At 35.9% G+C, this 19,010-nt stretch overlaps 2 protein-coding genes across 4 annotated transcripts in view; one reads left to right on the forward strand and one right to left on the reverse strand.

The window, feature by feature from the left end:
• LOC139953550 (uncharacterized) overlaps positions 1-19,010 on the reverse strand; it is a 70,083-nt gene that overhangs the window by 25,659 nt on the left and 25,414 nt on the right. For 2 of the 3 annotated variants that reach the window (XR_011787992.1, XR_011787993.1), the window contains exons 16-17: positions 14,974-18,934; positions 4,803-4,889 (exon numbers count right to left, since the gene is read on the reverse strand). Coding sequence is in view for 1 of the 3 variants with exons in the window: in XM_071952987.1 (XP_071809088.1) it covers positions 18,362-18,934 (573 nt within the window). In the remaining 2 variants the exon portion in view is untranslated. Of the gene's footprint in view, positions 1-4,802; positions 4,890-13,968; positions 18,935-19,010 lie in introns of those variants that run through there. The other variant, XM_071952987.1, reaches the window with a different exon arrangement.
• Positions 1,225-13,904, forward strand: LOC139954085 (adhesion G protein-coupled receptor L4-like). The gene is made up of 21 exons (XM_071953746.1): positions 1,225-1,318; positions 2,114-3,030; positions 3,141-3,299; positions 3,617-3,685; positions 4,055-4,163; positions 4,765-4,899; positions 5,216-5,276; positions 5,559-5,661; positions 6,027-6,082; positions 6,802-6,919; positions 7,187-7,290; positions 7,955-8,060; positions 8,678-8,831; positions 9,753-9,819; positions 10,557-10,623; positions 10,934-11,019; positions 11,326-11,452; positions 11,910-11,951; positions 12,215-12,301; positions 13,155-13,272; positions 13,810-13,904. The coding sequence occupies exons 1-21, from the start codon at positions 1,225-1,227 to the stop codon at positions 13,893-13,895; spliced, it is 2,865 nt and encodes a 954-aa protein (XP_071809847.1). The 3' UTR covers positions 13,896-13,904.

Here is a 19,010-nt window from a genome sequence, read left to right on the forward strand (position 1 = left end):
ATCGAGATTCATAGAATAAAACACAGTTCTTATAATAAAAATAAAAATAATAATGAAAGTCTCAAAGCGCTTAATTTGGAAAGTGAAAGAGTGAAAACCAGCACTATTGAATACAAAATTTACAGAAAAAGAAGAACTTGAAATGCAGACAATAAAATATACAAGTGTATTTTTGTAGAAAGATGTGTCTTCAAATGAGACATAAACCGTTCTAGAGAGGAGCTTTATTTTATACTATTAGGTAGTGAATATACATGTAATATAGGAACCTCAGATCTCTACCTGCGGCCTAATATTAATAATCATTTCAAAATATTCCCTCAATATTTCAGATAATTATTATCAATGCCATTCTGCTTACAATACAAGGTTTAATTTGTTCACTTTTCATAACCCTTGTTGTAACGTAACTAAGGCTACAATACAATTACGTTACACAACCAAAGCATAGTTATTGGACGATCAAAATCACGTGACACTTTGTGGACTATATAAATGGTCTGTAAATCTTGTATTACTTTATGAAAATTCGTACGCGCTTTGATTACAAGGCAGTTGGAAGGACGGTAGCGAACTGTATACTGCAAGAGTGATGTCTGTATAATAGGCACAATAATAATAGTGGTTTTGTATATAACGCACCTATCCGACACTCAGTGACGCTAAAGGGGCTGCAACATACAGTATTTTCCTGCAAGGATGTGGGATTATGTTTGAATTATGAGACCTACTCCTCTACATAGCACCATGTAATGGTTTACAAGGTGCTGTGGCGCAATATGCAGCAAATCCAGCCAGGAACACCAAGGAGAACTCCTTCTCCTTTCGATAAGTGCACTGGTTTCTTTTACGTGCGTTACACAACACCCGGGACCAACGGCTTTACGTCCCGTCCGAAGGACGACTCGGTTAAGTGGCTTGCTTAAGGACAGCACAAGTGTCACGAATGGGACTCGAACCTCTGATGATCAGAAACACAAGAGTTTGAACTCGGTGCTCTTAACCGCTAGACCACGGCAGTTCCAATGGTACCGTTGGAAATGGGGACCGGTCGGACAGACTGGTCAGTGATGGACGTAAGAGTGGTGTCAGAGGTGACGTCACAATGGTACCAATGAAGGGTACGACCATCTTGATCAAAGACTACTGGTGTCCGTATCAGAGAGATGTCCGATAAAGGGGCGTTGCCATATTGAAGGTAAGGACTAGTTTTGGCCAGTGTCTATGACGGGCTATGCTGATTATTACAAATCTTCAGGCAGGCAGACACCTTTCAATTCAGGAGCTGTATTTGTACTTTCATCCACTGGCCATAAAGGTAAGTAAATGCTATTCGAATGTATTGCACATTATTTATTAAATTATCAGTTTTTTTAGTGTGCCATACAAGCCAGACTTGTTCATTATGCTCCTAGAACAGTTATCGGTTGTTACATAAGAACTAGTTTGTATCACTCGCAGTCATCGCACAACAGTTCATATTTATCAACAATGTGTACTTTCCATTCACTATTACGAAATGTACATTTATTATTATAGACAAACATTAAGAAACAATTTGCGACCCAAGCCTTTTACCAATAACTCTCACTTAAGAGATCCAACGCCCTCAAATCAAAATGATTGAACCACAAAGTTACACGACAAACAATTGTCAGTAACTCAATAACAACTATATATTACCGCGTTTTGTTTTGATGTAACATTGGTGATTTTACAGTTTTATCGATTGTTTTTTGTCATTCATTCAGTAGGTCATCGCAAGACGAACTCCACTAAGACGGAAATTAAAATCAAGAGGAAATACCATAAGGAACAAAGATATGTTTAAATCAGTACCACTGTGCCAATGTTGCCTTGTTTAAATATTATTTTAACGTTTAACTTCTTGTTTTATTTGGTGTGTTCTTATACATTCCCCAGCTAACTCTCCCCTTTTGCGCAGCATAACGAGCAATCGCGCGTATTGCACGCAACGCGCAGTCACTATCTGTTTAATGTGTATAAATGGTGTGAACAGTGTCATTATTTCGTACACAATAATTTATATGGTCGAATGCAAATTTAAATGTAAACATTTCACTATTACTGAATGATTGATCTATACCAACAGTTCTACCCAGTTTAACCACTGACTCGCCAGCTACAAACTCAACAACCACTCTGTCTGCAAGTACTATCTCCTCAACGATATCAACTGTACATTCAACTCAAATCCCAACAACCGAACAACCATCAAGAGGTATGACGTCATCAGAAATGCCCCCATCAACTACCACGTCTTCAACTGAAATCCCTACAACGCAATCAACGAGCCAACCTACTTCTCAAATAATCACTACGTCACAAACCAGTGCGTCTCAAACCACTGCGTCACCAACCAGTGAATCACAGACCAGTCCGTCACAAACCACTGTGTCACAGACAAGTCCAGCGCAAACCAATGCGTCACACACCAGTCCGTCACAGACCACTGCGTCACCAACCAGTGCATCACAGACCAGTCCGTCACAAACCACTGTGTCACAGACCAGTCCGTCTCAAACCACTGCACACCAGACCAGTGTGTCACAGACCAGTCCGTCACAGACCACTGCGTCACACACCAGTCCATCACAGACCACTGCGTCACAGACCAGTGCATCACAGACCAGTCCATCACAAACCACTGCGTCACAGACCAGTGCATCACAGACCAGTCCGTCACAAACCACTGCATCACAGACCAGTGCGTCACACACCAACGCACCAGTGACCAGTGCGTCACAAACCACTGCGTCACAGACCAGTGTGTCACACACCAGCGCGCCAGTGACCAGTGTGCCTACAACTGACTACATCTCTTCACAGCTTCTTACCACTACACCCCCTACTAATGTTCCCTTAACCCAACCAACATCTAATCAACATGTAAGCCACGCCCCTACAGATGCAGACATTATTGGAAATGAGAATGTATCAACTAAATCTTCAGCTACCTATTTAGATTCGGCAGGAATTCCAGAGAAATGCATCCCCGGACATGAAGAAGTGAGTGCAACAATTTTCAAGTAACTTTTAACGAATTCTGTCCCTACTGAAAATAATTCCTTTTATTTACTGATTTGTCTCAAATTTTTCTCTCTTTTTCGTTTGACAAGTTTGGATGTTTACCCGAGAGTACAACAGTTGCAGAAGTGCTGGAGATGTCGTCAACGAAGGATGACATGACAGTTGTTGATCTACTTGCCATAATGAGTTGGTTAATGGAAAATAATAACATCCCTGAAAATGTTACTGATGCAACACTTTATGCAAATGTAAGTAATTATCATGAACTTAGATTACAATGAGGTTTTTTATGCAAGTCGACATGGACGCACAAGGCCCGATGGCCACTTCAAGGTGTGGGCTACAAATCAACTGCTTTTCCAGTGGCCGTTGCCACCTACTCCTGGGGCTGGAACAAGGTTACTCCCTTTTACAGTCCATACGAACACAATCCTCTTTATAGTCTTCTCCAAATCTTCTAGGAAAACTTCTCCATGTTTGAAATCTAGAGGAGAGTACGTCAGTATTTGAAAATTTACAACAATCTTTCAAGAACTGAAATATACCAATAATTGTTTGTACTTAGGAGTACGTGAGGTCCATTGACAACTTGATGGACGATGGACTGGTTCCAGCATGGAATAAACCAGATGGGGTAAGTCGATACCAATTCATTGAGGCATGAATTATAAACTTTTCATGAATCATTTTTAAATTATTTCCTCTAAAGACGAGCAGAGTATACTGTTCGAAACGTCGAGAGCACACGGCTCTTTTCAAACAACTAAAACACTCATATAAAAGAGATTTATACGTGGTTTGAACCCACAATTAAGTTTACTAGTTTAGTGTCCTATATTTTACACACAACGCAAAACTCCAAACATCACAACATTACTTCTCATGAAGACGAGCAGAGTATACTGTTCGAAACGTCGAGAGCACACGGGCTCTTTTCAGAGCCAACACTCCTAATATAAAAGAGATTTACACATGGTTGTACTTTACTACTCTCTCCGAATAGATTCCACTTTTTGCAACAAATCTCTTGGCTGAGTCACAACATTTACTTGAAGATTTAGTAAGAAATGCTCCACTTGGCTTCAAACAGAGTAACAGGATGGCAAACATGGGTAAGAACCTTAGCGTGTTTTTAAATTTGCTATTAGAGTCTAAACTGAAATTTAGTTACTCCGTATCTGAATTACACAGCAACCTATGGAAACATCACACCAATTTTGTGTAACGAAAAAAAACACCAGAGAAAACATTTTAGTTTTAGATGTGGTAGGAAAAAAAACCACACATCCATGACAGGTAGGGGCTTAAAAACCCAGTCCACATCTGAGTGTGGTTGACACTGAACTTGGTAACTCTAAATCTGATGTATACACATAGTTTGCAAAGCATCATAAAAGAAACATCACATTAACTTCTTCAGCTTCGGTCTGAGGTGGGATTCGAACTGAGGTCCACAGAGGTGAAAGACAGGGACAAAAACCACTGAGACAACCTGCCTGTTACATTCTCCTGAAGACGAGCAGAGTATACTGCTCGAAACGTCGAGACCAAATCGGCTTCAGAGCCACCACTCCTTCAAAAGAGATTTTACTCATGATTGTACCCGCAAGTTTACTATTAGTGTTCATATTTATATTTATAGTTACTCTGACTGTTAAAGTTTGTTTTGTCTCAATCATATCGACTGACGTCATTATTATGATTGTTATTTAGAATTTGGAGTTTTAAAAGTAAAGAATCTTTCAACTTACAAGTTCCAAGAAGAAACTGCTCCGTCTGATGACGTCATTGATAGGTCGGCAACATCAATAGTCCTTGATCCAGAAACGCTAGATGCTCTGAAAACAGGTAAAAACAATAATTATATTAAATAATTAAATATACAACTTTTTAAAATAATAAACATTGATGTATCAATCAATTCAATTCGATACTGGTTTATTTTACATCACCAACTAAAATGTCAAAGACTAAGGGAATTTGGTTCACAATAAAGTTACATCAAACTTTGATTTGATAATTCGCTGTATTGGCAAACATTGAGATCATCTTGAATTCGAGTAAAATCAACATTATTGTCAAATCATTCAAATTATCTTGATTTGGAGTAAATCATTAATCATATCACATTTTGATTTTATTGATGTGATTTTAATGTTAATAGATGATGAGGATATGGCATTGACGACCATAATAATGAAGAAAGGAAGTTTCATACAGGAGAGGTAAAACAACTTTTGAATTCGACCCTTATCGTTCAGAACTACCACCACAAATTTGTGAAAACGTTAGGCTAACTTTAAAATGACAAATTGGGCATTTTATGTAAAACTGATTGATGTTTATTTAATAAAGAATTTTAACCTGCCACCACTTTAAAATAACATTATTTATTTTTACGCTGACGCAACGCAAATCCTGGTACAACTACTGTATCTGAATACCAATACATTATAGTTTTCTGCAACAATATTATACATCGAACTTTGTATTTTGATGTTTTTCAGTTCGTCTTTGAAATCACCGAATAGTCACGTGATTGTTCATTCATTACAAGTTGGAGGCAAGCTAGTCTCTGTTCCAGTCAGCTTGACAATTAATCTACTCCAGGTAATTAACGGAATTATAACCATGTCCTCTGACAAAGTAGTAGACTTGACTCAAGTCCCGTTCTCGTGCGAGAGGTCCAAGCATATCGCGCCAACAAGCAAACAAGCCAAAGTGCGCCCTCACCGTCAAAATGTATTGTGGTCTCGAGACAAGTCTTCTGATGTTATGCAAAGGAGATGGGACTGAAAATAAAAACACTCTCACGGGCTTGGGATTTGAGTCAAGTCTAGCAAAGTAGGGATTCGAGATACGATAAGTATATTCGATTACCTTGTTATTTATCAGATAGTTTTTAAACGTCATTGATGCGCATTTTTTTATTGTGTTGAATTTAATAATTTTAATTTTGTTCGTGTTATTTATAGAAAGAAACAGCAGAATATGAACCTGTTTGTTCATTCCTGAATATAAATAATAAAAGGTAGGAATTTGAGTTGATCAAACGTATTGAACTTTTAATGACATTTCCCAAACTATTTCACTCCTTCTTTCATAATATTATTGGTTTGTATTGCTTCTGCTTAAAGGAACACGTTGCCTTGGATCGGTCGAGTTGGTCTTTGAAAAGCGTTTGTAACCGTTTTTTATAAAATGCATATGGGTAGAAAGATGTTGTAAAAGTAGAATACAATGATCCACACAAACATGCCTCGAAATTGCGTGGTTTTCCTTTTACCTTGTCGACTAACACGTCGGCCATTTATGGGGGTCAAAATTTTGACTCCCATAAATGGCCGACCATGTTAGTTTGCACAGTAGAAGGAAAACCACGCAATTTCGAGGCAAACTTGTGTGGATCATTGTATTCTACTTTTAAAACATCTTTCCAACCATATGCATTTTATAAAAAACGGTTACAAACGCTTTTGTTTTGACCAACTCGTCCGATCCAAGGCAACGTGTTCCTTTAAACTGTTCTGTCATCTTGTCGCTATTATTTATGAACTCGTTGTATGTCCTCTGATCTTGTGTCAAAGAAGTTGTCATGTCTTGTTCGTCCATCTTTTTGTTTGCGTGTCTGTCTGTTTGTTTTGTTTCTTTGTTTGTCTGGCTGTGTGTTACAAGCTTCTGCTTATCAAACAGCCCCAATACTCTATTTATTACATTAATCCTGCTAACTAAATGTTATTTTTGACACAGTAACATGTATTGGGATAGTTACGGATGTTCTTTGAGTGACGTCACACCATTTTCTGTTAGTTGCTTTTGTAACCACACGACTAGTTTCGGAATTCTAATGCAACTTCGATCTTTCAAGGTAAATTGATCAAGAAAATATAATTTAACTCATCATAATACCCGTTGGTTATTTTGATTTAAATGGCAATACAAATAAGGGCATTAAGAACTTTAAAACAAATCAATAATCTCTCATTTCGTTCAGATGTGACTTGTAAATTGATGACTTACAAACCAATAATAGAGAATACTAATAAATTTGCTCTTTCAAATAATTATTAAAGATATTAAGAAAAAAATGAAAAATACCATTACTTGCACAAAACCTCTTCTATTCGATGTCAAGATTTCAGATGCAGATAAGAATATCTTGAAGAATCTGACGTACATCTTATGCGGATTCTCTATCGTTGGTTTAATGGCTACACTCGCAGTGTTCCTTACTGTACGGTAAGTCTCAAGATGCAGCCATTTTAAAATTGCTCTTCTTGTTCTTAAATGCTTGAACAAAACTACTCCTCGAAAATCACATTTTTACAATCCTCCACGATTTCTTCGGTCCACACTTGACATCACTCGCTTGAATGTTCCCCGAGCAAACAAAGTTCTAGGTAAAAACATGTTTTCAGTGTGGCCGGCCAATGATTTTGAACAATGTCCCTACTGCCACCCTAATAGGGAATCTAAAGGACCCAATTTCATGACATTGGGTCCTACTTATTTCTGCTTAGTTAAGCTATATTTTATGCCTAATAATATAGTGGGAGCTCTTATGCAATCGGGCAAAGGCTTCGACACACCGGTGTAGTTAAAACACAGTGCATGATAATTGATTCAATTCAAACTCACATTTATTTCCATACTCCAAGATGGAGATTTAAAGTCCTTAAGACTCACCTTTTCATGTTAATTTTTTTTCTAGTGCACTATGATCTTGTTGGAATAGCGCCATTTTAATTGTTTTGTTATGTCATGTTAAAGGTGTCATCTTAAAGGTGCAAATTTAAGATGCAATTCTATGAAATATAATGTACGTTACAATTCTCTACAATATTATAATTTCCAATTAACAGTTGCAATTTAAGTCGGTTAATTATGTTCTTGTTTCCCACAGATCGATCTTGAGGTCTGATCGTGTTATCATCCACATTAATCTATCTATATCAATGATGGTTGCCCAGATGCTATTATTATTGTCTGGTTTAGCAACTAAAAATCAGGTAATATCCCCAATCATTTATGTCTTTGTTCTATTGCCTGTCTGTTCGTTCTTGTTCATGTTTATGTTATGTTTCACTGCCCATCAGGCATCTCACCATAAGCCTCGGCTTAGATGATGCCTCCATACTTAATTAATTATTCTCTGCCTCTAAGAGTCTTGTTTATTGGTTACTTCTTTATAAATTATTGTTATGGCTTTGTACTGTTTTCTTGGAGTATGGAAATAAATGTGAGTTTGAATTGAATCAATTATCATGCACTGTGTTTTAACTACACCGGTGTGTCGAAGCCTTTGCCCGATTGCATAAGAGCTCCCACTATATTATTAGGCATAAATATAGCTTAACTAAGCAGAAATAAGTAGGACCCAATGTCATGAAATTGGGTCCTGCTTATTTTCTCGCTTAAAGCGAGAAAATCCTGCTCAGCAAAATTCCTAGTAGCTATAAGCAATAAATGACAGGGGAACGAGTCGCAGCAATGGTATCTGAATGGTATTTGGCTGGTAACCTATTTTTGCTGAGCAACCGTTTTTGTGGTAAACAAGTTTTTGTGCTTACTGCGAGGTGATTACACCTTTAAGGTTGTTAATTAAAGTCAAGACGTTTTCTTGCAGATCGTGTGCCGTGTGTTTGCTCTACTGATGCATTATTTCTTCTTAGCGATGTTTTGTTGGATGTTGGTTGAAGGAGTCCATCTTTATCTTCAGATTGTAAGAGTTTTCAATAATGGAATGGACCGGAAGATGCTTTATATGCTCATAGGATGGGGTGAGAATTCAAATAAATACACAATTTGCTTTTCATTAAAGCCATTATACACTTTCGGTAAACAGTATTGTCCAAGTCCCACACTTCGTGTATCACAACTTATATATAAAATAACAATCCTGTGGTAATTTAGGCTCAATCGGACATCGGAGTCGGGAGAAAATAACGGGAAAACCCACTCCTGTTTTCGCGCGTTTCGCCGTGCCATGACATGTGTTTATAACAAGTCCGTAATTCTCGTTAACGAGAATTTATATTGTTTTACCGTTTTCTCAAAAAGTAAAGCATTTCATGGACTAATATTTCAAGAGAAGTCTTTCACCATTACCTTCTGTAAACCCTGTAAATTATTTGTAAATCTGTGAACTTTTTTCTTTTTTTCCTGTACCGAAAGGGTCCAATGGCTTTAATACAGGATCGGTAAGGATAAAGTTTGATTTTAGGCTGACAGCTTATTGAAATGAAGCATGTTATAGAAACCGTCCCTCTATTCAATTCGATTCAAAATTGGTTTATTTTACAAAAAATACATCACCAAATAAAAAGTCACAGACTATAATGGAATTTGGTTTACAAACAAATTACATCAAAAATATTTGTACATGAATATTATGTTAAATATAATATGATCTGTGCAACATGTCCCTCTGAACTGAAGTCAGCTTCGAGAAGACAGTGTCTGCAAACATAAAAGACGCAACAATGTTATTAACCATCAGGCCCGTAAAATCTGGTTACGGGCCTAAGACCATTTTCATGAATCTGTTAAGCAGAAAATGCTGCCTGGTAAGTTTCTTTGATAAGCAAAACAATGAGTGGGCGCTATTTGGAAGGATGTTAACTTTGTTTAATTTTGTTTCGTTTTCAAAGTGGGTGTTACTGTCATTAAATTTCTTACACCCTCATACTAATTTTATCTAGGGACACCAGCTGTTGTTGTTGTCATTGCGGCCGGTTTGAGGTGGGAACATTACGTCAACTATGAAAGGTACAACAGTAGAGAACGATTTTAAATAATATTCAAGTAATTTAAATTATTTAACTTGGTTAGTCCGGATAAACACTCAATTGAATAAGATACAAAAAACATTATTTATTTAGTGGTTTGTTTATTTTTCTTTTGTTTACTTATTTGTGTGTTTGTTTGTTTATCTTTACCTTTATTTTTTTAATTTACTTTCAGTTCAGTCCTACTATAGTTATTTAATTTAAGTATTGTATAATAATTATCTGTTTTTTATTGATTTGTGTACTATAATTTATGTTTGTACTATATGTTTGTCTATATTCTATATCATTGTGTGCCCCCAGATGTGGGGCAACAGATCTACAGATCATTGTATTGTATTTTTGCTTTTGTTGTCCTATGTCCGTCAAGGGTATATATTGTCTTGTATTTTGTTAAAAAACAAAATAATAACAATGATTTTAATACAATAACTCGATCTAGCTGAATTTGTTGTCTCTGGTTCTTCTCGTACTCACAATTCTGGGTCGTTATTTTCATTTTTCTCTTTTTTCTATATATAATTTTTTTTTTTTTTTTAACATGTATTACATCCTGCGAATGCTTGAAGACGTTGTTATATTTTGCAGCAGTGGGCCAGTCATACAAGTTTGAATGGGTTTTGTTTTTAGCGATCCCAATAATGGTACATTCTGTATGCTTCTCAATCATTGTTATTATTATTTTTTTCATTTATTGGTTTGTTTGTTTTTTAACAGTTGCTGGTTATCAATGGAGAGCAATGTGATTTGGGCGTTTATTGGTCCTGCATTGACTGTCATGCTGGTAAGTTTCTAATATTTAGGATTTATTTGGCGCATTTTCGTAAAGCATGTAAACACAAAAACTTGCTCAGCCAAGACAAGTATGTTACCAGCCAAAACTAAATTAAGTTGACCTTGTTGTGACTAGTTACCAAATCAATTTTTGCTTGGCAAAAAAAATTTGCAAAGTCATGTTTTCTGCTGAACAACTTTATAAAACTGAGCCCAGGGCCTTGTGCATTCTGCTTAGTTTTACAATCTATACATAAAATAAAAAATAAAACAAATCATTTTATGATCGTTTAATTCCTTTTCATTTTGATCTTATTCAGGTGAATTTGGTTGTTCTTGTCTCGGTGGTAAGGATCATTGTTTCTTCAGCAGCAGCCAAGAAAGACAAAGAATTCGACCATGTTAAGTAAGTCATCCCATAGTCTTATAAAATTGTTTGTTAAATGTTTTTGTCTGTCGGTTATAAAAACATTTTTAAAATTTTGACTGATAGAATCCATCTTTATCTTTTAATATGTCTTTTCGAATACTGATTTTTCCTTTTCTAACCTCAGCTACAATGTTTGTAAAATAAGTTAATTGTTGGTTTATAGTTTATGTGATGTCTTTGCAATTATTTTTTTATGTGGAGCCCGATTATGGTTCCTAATAAAATGATACTTTATTGTTTTATTTCTCTCTATGAAATTGTTTGCATCTAATCCCTTTACAGAGCTGGACTAAAGGGGGCGCTGTTCTTGCTGCCCATTCTTGGACTGACGTGGATCTTTGGTATCTTGGCGCAGAACGCAGCGACTTTGGTTTTTCAATATCTCTTTGTTATTTTCAACGCAATGCAGGTACGTCTATCTAGCGTCACAGAATTGAAATACATTAAATTCACACACTTATAATAATAGTTGAGGGATGATTTTCACAAAGAGTTTACACTTGTCTTCTCGAGTCAAGACGAGTTACTCGTCCTAACTTCAAGACTTGCCTTTGTAATATCTCCTTTGACTGTGAACAAGGGCCCAGGTACCGTTCTAGTGCACAAATTCTTTAAAGACATTCTTTGATTTGTTTGGGGGAAAATACTTTTAAAAAAATCTAAAAAACAAATATTGATTTCTTTATTATAACAATACAAGAGCAAAGACAACCCACACTCTAAAAGCCCAGTAATTTTTATGTGAGCCATCTTGTTAAACTTTCAATTGATGTGAGAAAGTTTTATTTCAATGGTTTTAAAGTTTTAAATATATAAAAAGTGTGAATTTTTAACTAATTATTAACTTTCGTTGACATTATTTCCAGGGAGTTTTTATCTTTCTAGCCTACTGTGCATTGAATAAGGAGGTAAGGACAAACAAGAATAATGAAAATCAAACATTATTTAAAATTATACAAGCTTTTGTTTTTCCCTTGATTTTGATTGATTCAAATTTTGGTTACTTCAGAGGGAGCCGTTTCTTGCAATGTTTTATACTATCAACAGCTCTCCATTGCTCGTTACCAAGTAATTGTTTATGCTAACAATTATTTTGAGTAATTACCAAATTACCAATGCCTTTAACGCATGATTCTTATAAAACAAAATTGGTTGTGTTTGATATTAAAAGGTTCGTAACGCCATTCAGCGAAGCAGAGAGAAGTGGGCCTTGACACGCGGTGATTCATCCCAACTATCGACTGATAACTACTCTACGGTTTGTATTTAAATAGTTACTAATTACTTCAAGTTTATTAAATAAACAAAGATTTACTTTAAGAATAACGGTGACCCATTAAATAAACTCTGTTCTTTGTTTGTCTCATCACGCAGTATACTGCTGCACCATCCGCCCTTCCTCCATGGCCCAATGTTTTTTCGGGGGGTTTTGATTTTGTATTACAAGATATTTTATGTGTAATTGAGGGCAGTTTGTTGTTTGTTTTTGCTTGTTTTAAGATTCTAGGGCAAGCTGGGTATGGATGTGAATTGTTATTATAACATTATCCAGTTGTCTCAGCCTCGCTTCACACTTCAGTCGGGCAAAACGGCTGATCTATAGTAGTTACTTTTCTCAAAATCATTGTTTGATTAAAGCCATTGGACCCTTTCGGTAAACAGTGTTGTCCAAGGCCCACACTTTGTGTACCACAACTTCTATATCAAATAACAAACCTGTGAAAATTTAGGCTCAATCGGTCATCGGAGTCGGGAGAAAACAGCGGAAAAACCCACCCTTGTTTCCGCGCGTTTAGCCGTGTCATGACATGTGTTTAAAATAAATCCGTAATTCTCGTTAACGAGAATTTATATTGTTTTGCTGTTTTCTCAAAAAGTAAAGCATTTCATGGAATAATATTTCAAGAGAAGTCTTTCACCATTGCCTTCTGTAAGTTATTTGTAAATCTGTGAACTTTTTTTTGTTTTTTTCTGAACCGAAAGGGTCCAATGGCTTTAAGGCTGTCTTGCCATGCACTGTGACACTTATTCAAAGATAAACACTGCAATTTAGTTTTTGTTTCTAATGCAAGAACTTTTTCATTATTAATTCTCTTCTTTGTAAAATCTAGAAGAGGAGTTCTGAGAAGGGAAATCGGATTGTTCCAATGGCAACATCTTCAGAGCCAGAGAAAATTCCACTCACCACCTTCAAGATTAAGACAAGGACTACCACTCACACAACCACACGTAAGAGATGAACTAAAAACAGTTTGTGTGTTTGTTTGTTTGTTTGTTTGTTTGTTTGTTTGTTTGTTTGTATTTTTTTTTGATTGTTTGTTTGTTTGTTTTTTGTTTGTTTGTTTGTTTGTTTGTTTGTTTGTTTGTTTGTTTGTTTGTTTGTTTGTTTGTTTGTTTGTTTGTTTGTTTGTTTGTTTGTTTGTTTGTTTATTTGTTTGTGAAGCTTGCAACAGCCGATCTCTCATATACACAAATTGGTTTTACAGTTTTGGTTAGGAAGTGCACAAAATCAAGAAATTGTTGTTCAGTAACTACACGACAATACTCATTCTAGTCCAGTGAGACCCGCGGTTAGCTTGGGGGATTTGACAATTTAGATCTTTGCAGAAAAGTTTGGAGAAAAGTCGAGTTGAAACCAACGGTTCTTTTCTTGGAGATTAGCAGTGTTGCCGCAAACCTTTACTCTATAATATTGATGACTTTATAGCCTGGTGGGCCTGAAACCTATACTAATTTTTCACAATGTATTTTTGTCTGAATCTTAAGATATGGTAATGACGAGAGAGGACTTCTCACCAGATGGGGAGTTTTTGCCGACAGAAACGGTTCGATTTGAGTCCTGGAAAGTCTAAAGATTCGACCGTTTTCATTGTTGCAGGAAACAAACATTTTCGCTTTCTTCGTGTTTGTAGATTGCTAGATTAATGTAAAGTTAATGTTGCTCATATTTATGTATTTTGAATTATTTAAAATAATGTTATTTCATTATCAACAAACAAGATAAGTGATTTAAAACAATGTAATTTATCAAACCATGCCGTTTGAATGTATCTTACATGAAAATGTACACAGTCTAAATTCGTTTTATTACAAAATTTTAGATCTACAATTTACAGTTCCTGTGAAGGTTATTTCTTTTCCTAATCTTATTTAGCATAACTTTCTCTGAGATCATTTTGTGGACTAGAAAGTATTTTAAGCAAAACTATATGGCGGCAAGACACAAGGCCTTAGTAGGAATGCGACATCACGTTATAACCACGAGTAATAAGTAAGTGTAAAAAACTTGCCTGTGAGGGCGCTAGAGGGCGCTATTGTAGAACACGGAGAAAAAAGTTTTACTTTGTGATGTGTGAAAAACTCCTCGTCAAAGTTTTGAGTTATTTACAAACAAAACCTTTCGTCGCTTTATTTACTTATAAATCAAATACGGGGGGGGGGGGGGGGTATATATACCGGGTAAAAATGACGAAAATATTAAGCGAATACAATTGTCATGACTTTTAATTGTCATCGCCATCGCTTAAGGAAGGTACTATGGTGGCTAAAAAAAGTAACGACTACAGAAAATTATAATTAACAATCTAGTTTTTGATGGATTGAAGTAGGATTTAATTAGAACTAATTACACTGCGCTCCAAATTTAACATTAGAGTAATTTCTAGAACTTGTTAGTTGTGTGTTTATGTACATAACAAAAGTACGATGATCGTATTAATTCCAGAGCTGGCAGTAGATTTTTTGATTGAGTGGTTTCTGAAAAAAAGTTGTTTCACTCGTTATGAAATAAAATAGTATCCAATAATTTTATACTCAAAAAATAAATTGTCCTAATTATAAAAATGAGTGAACAGTGGTGGTGTTAGGATAAGGACAGTTTTCCGCAACTAATAAACAAGTTTATTAATATGTTTTTTAGCGTATACTCACTTTGGTTCCAACTTGACGTTCATGATTAGTCTTCGCATGATTCCAAACGACAGAGGGCGCTGTAAAGCACAACAAACTCGGATGGGTCAGGCAGATCAATGAGCACATGTCACCTGTAATAACGTCCAATCCATGCCGTATTCTAGGTCTCTATGCAAACACGATCCTTGTTGAATAAATGAAGAAGGTTCACAGTCCATAATTGAAGCTTCAAATCGGTCAATAAATCCATGGGGGAATCAAGTTCTTGCTGTATAGGTCCATGACACAGTACGAAGCCTTCATGGCCCAACTCGACTTCCCCCTCCACATACGATAGGCTTTCCTGTACAACTCGACCTATTCCTCCACATACACACTGTACGAGGCCTTCCTGCCAAACTCGACCTCCCCTCCACACACAGTGTGCGAGGCCTTCCTGCCAAACTCGACCTCCCCTCCACACACAGTGTACGAGGCCTTCCTGCCCAGCTCGACCTTCATGTCCAACTCGACCGTACCGTTCGCTGAAAGTTAGTAGATTATAGAGCGCCGAAGGTGCAAGATGGGTAACTCGAACTGTCTGTATTGCAATGCGCAGGACGCCCTGTCAGCGATCGACTCATTTGATGCAACCCTATCGGCGCTCTCTATAATCTCTAGACTTGGTTCCAAGTCTGCGATCGTGGCTTGAGTCTACCCTATAGCCAATATTATAATGAAATAGCGCCCTCTTGTTAGATTAACCTCCGTCATCAGCCTGCGAGTTGGATGGAGCGCATGATAACTAATCTGTGGGCGTTTTTTTTAAAGGGCCAGGAAAGGAAAGGATGAATTAAAGATCATTTTGTGTGAGTTTTGTGGGGTAAAGTTGTTGGAACGAAAGAGTAGGGTTTTTACTTGCGATTTGTTTCACAAATAAAGAAATGAAGGGAGAAACTAGTCAAAAGAAAGAATGATAAACAAACGTTTATGTAATCAAATCACTTTGCCACAAAATTTAATTTTTGTTCCAAATCAGTAAGTGGAACAAGTGGGTCATAAAGAAAGATTTATCACAAGGATTGGGACAGGATAAAAGAAGCTATGTATTGGGCGGGGTGGGGTGTGACAGATAAGTGTGAGATAAGGATAACATCAGTAAACTGGTTTTATTTAAACAAGAATGATTAAAGACAACACTTTAGATTCATTAGTGTCATTTAGATTCGAATTGACTAATCATTTAATATTTCAAGTAAGGTTTTTAAGAATCAATACATTCTTGCGGGTCAATGAATGTTACAGGGATTTCTGTTTACTTTTAAGTCATAAATTGATTGATTTTAATGGATTTTGTTTCGGCCAGGCATTTTGTGAATACAATCCACGCATCTTTAAATTGACTACAATCTAGACACATTAATTGATATGAATACAAACAATCATATTGCAAACAATCAAAGTCCTGGTCAAAAATAATTGTGTTTTTGTAAAAAAAAAACCAACTCAAAACATAAATAAATAAATGAACAAATAAATAAATAAATAAGTAAACAAATAAATAAAATCGAATAAAATAAATGAAATAAATAAAAATAAAAAATAAGTTTGTTCTTGATAATGTCAATTTTTCACTAAATGTTAATGGATTATTTCCACATTTGATTATAGTACTGGTGAATAAAGTAAACTAGATTGTTAATTACCAAAGTAATTAAATGTAATAATTCTCACAGTACTTTGGGTATAATTCCTAGTCATTGGTGTGTAGCTTTTTTTATATTATTATACAAGAAATAATGGATCAATTTAAATGATATGTTGTTAAACTTGTTGTCTATCTCAAATTCATTCCCAATTTGATCAAAACAAAAGATGACATCATCTATTTCTCTTTGGTTCTGTGGTGACTTTATCTCATAATGGCAATGGCAAGCATGCCCTTTATCTTTGATAGTAAATAGACAGAACAAAATGAAACTAAAAATTGGACGGCAGTATAAAATGTTATGTATACCCTGTTTAGGATAGTTTGGGTTCACAATTTAGCAGCTGCTCAAATATTAATAAGTACCAGGCATGTCAGCTTATACTTCAAACCCTCACCATTAAATATTAAACAAAAATAATAAATAAACAACTACATAACCACAAACCATTTCAAACAATGTTCCGAAAATGGATGAAAAATGTACCTCTCTAAACTATATTTACAAGCAGAAATTTAAGTACAAAATTTGCAAATATTTTGAGAATTATTTTTTTAGAAGTTTTAAAAGAGTGTTAACTCTAAAAAAAACAACACAAAGATATTAAACTTATAATTTTGTAAAGAAGATAATTTTTGTAATTGCAGCAATAAATTTCAAGTTCAAAAGCACACTTAAATTGAAAACAGTAGAAATAAAGAATCTGAAAATTGACTCATAAATTGAATATAAATTTGAATAGTCCATGCTTCTCACAAATTAAGGTTGGTCCAATAAGCTAAAGATTACATTCTGTGTTCATTTGACTTCATTTAAACCCTCAAGAAGAGATGCAAGTTTCACATTTTAACCTGCGCTTTGGGTCTGTTCAGCTTTAGTGTTTATAAGTATTGTTTTGAGCAATTACCAATAGTGTCCAGTACCTTTAAAAGAATGAAAAAGGTTATTTATAATTTGCATATAAATTATTCACAGTACAGTTAAAACTAAAACTGTGGGACTACTGTAAATTCTTCATTTAAAAAACATCAAGTCTATTCACATGGCAAGGTGACAAACCAAACAACGGCAATTATTTACAATCATGCAATTCAATCAGAAGTAATGTCCAAATACCAACATCTGAATCTAAATTGTCTCAATCTGAGTTATTGAGTCGGCAAGGCATCCTAAAAGAACGATGGAATGTTCCTTTCAACTCGGCTCCGCCTTGTTGAACAGAACATTCCATCTTTCAACTCATGAACATATTCGAACCATTGCACTCATAAACAATCATTACTTGTATAAGATTTAAGAGTGATCAGTCTTCTTAGCTAATCGTATTAACTCATCTCTTATTGCAGCTACTAGATTAGTCGACTCTACCCCTCTTGATTTATGAGTGATCAGTCTTCTTAGCTAATTGTATTAACTCATCTCTTATTGCAGCTAATAGATTAGTCGACTCTGCCCCTCTTGATTTAAGAGTGATCAGTCTTCTTAGCTAATCGTATTAACTCATCTCTTATTGCCGCTACTAGATTAGTCGACTCTGCCCCTCTTGATTTAAGAGTGATCAGTCTTCTTAGCTAATCGTATTAACTCATCTCTTATTGCAGCTACTAGATTAGTCGACTCTGCCCCTCTTGATTTAAGAGTGATCAGTCTTCTTAGCTAATCGTATTAACTCATCTCTTATTGCCGCTACTAGATTAGTCGACTTTGCCCCTCTTGATTTATGAGTGATCAGTCTTCTTAGCTAATCGTATTAACTCATCTCTTATTGCAGCTACTAGATTAGTTGACTCTGCCCCTCTTGACACATCAATCTCATCATACCCATCCTTAATCGGTTTACCAACTCTACGCTCCATTGCGATGGTTGATAACATATCACCTTGTTTAGGATCTGGGTCTGACGCCACAGCATCTTTCTTATCTCTGGACATTCTCATCGTATAAGGGTCTTCCTCCGAAGCAGCGTTAGGATACTCAAGTAAGTTATGACTCGCGGTCAAATCGTTATGAGAACTCTTCTTAAGGTAGGGATCCAGATATGGATCATCAACTTGAGACGTGTCCAGATCGGGTACGTGTCGTCTAGAGCTTTGCTCCATGAATGGCTCAATGTTGCGTCCATCGGACGTTGTTCTTTGGTTTAGTGTTTGTTCTTGGTCAGTCTTTCTCGTCAGTCTTTTCATCCATGGTTCAGGAGTGTGTGTTGTGACACTTACTGGATCAGGCATATGTAGATGACGTGCTTCATCGGGTTGGGGTTTCCTATCCACTCTGCCAGCAACCGATGAGGTCTGAAAAATACACGAAACACAATTCCAATATTAAGAATGATTATTGATAGCATTAGGCTTGAAGCTAGATGAAGAC

This window comes from Asterias amurensis, chromosome 22 (genome assembly GCF_032118995.1).
Source record: "Asterias amurensis chromosome 22, ASM3211899v1".
NCBI classification, from domain to species: Eukaryota; Metazoa; Echinodermata; class Asteroidea; order Forcipulatida; family Asteriidae; genus Asterias; species Asterias amurensis.

Bases quoted from the DNA above. Each gene is read 5' to 3' on its own strand.
- LOC139954085 (XM_071953746.1), top strand. From the start codon at position 1,225: ATGACGGGCTATGCTGATTATTACAAATCTTCAGGCAGGCAGACACCT. The intron at 7,291-7,954 runs GTAAGTCTCAAG...TGTTTCCCACAG, and splicing joins GCAGTGTTCCTTACTGTACG to ATCGATCTTGAGGTCTGATC. The intron at 10,624-10,933 runs GTAAGTTTCTAA...GATCTTATTCAG, and splicing joins CTGCATTGACTGTCATGCTG to GTGAATTTGGTTGTTCTTGT.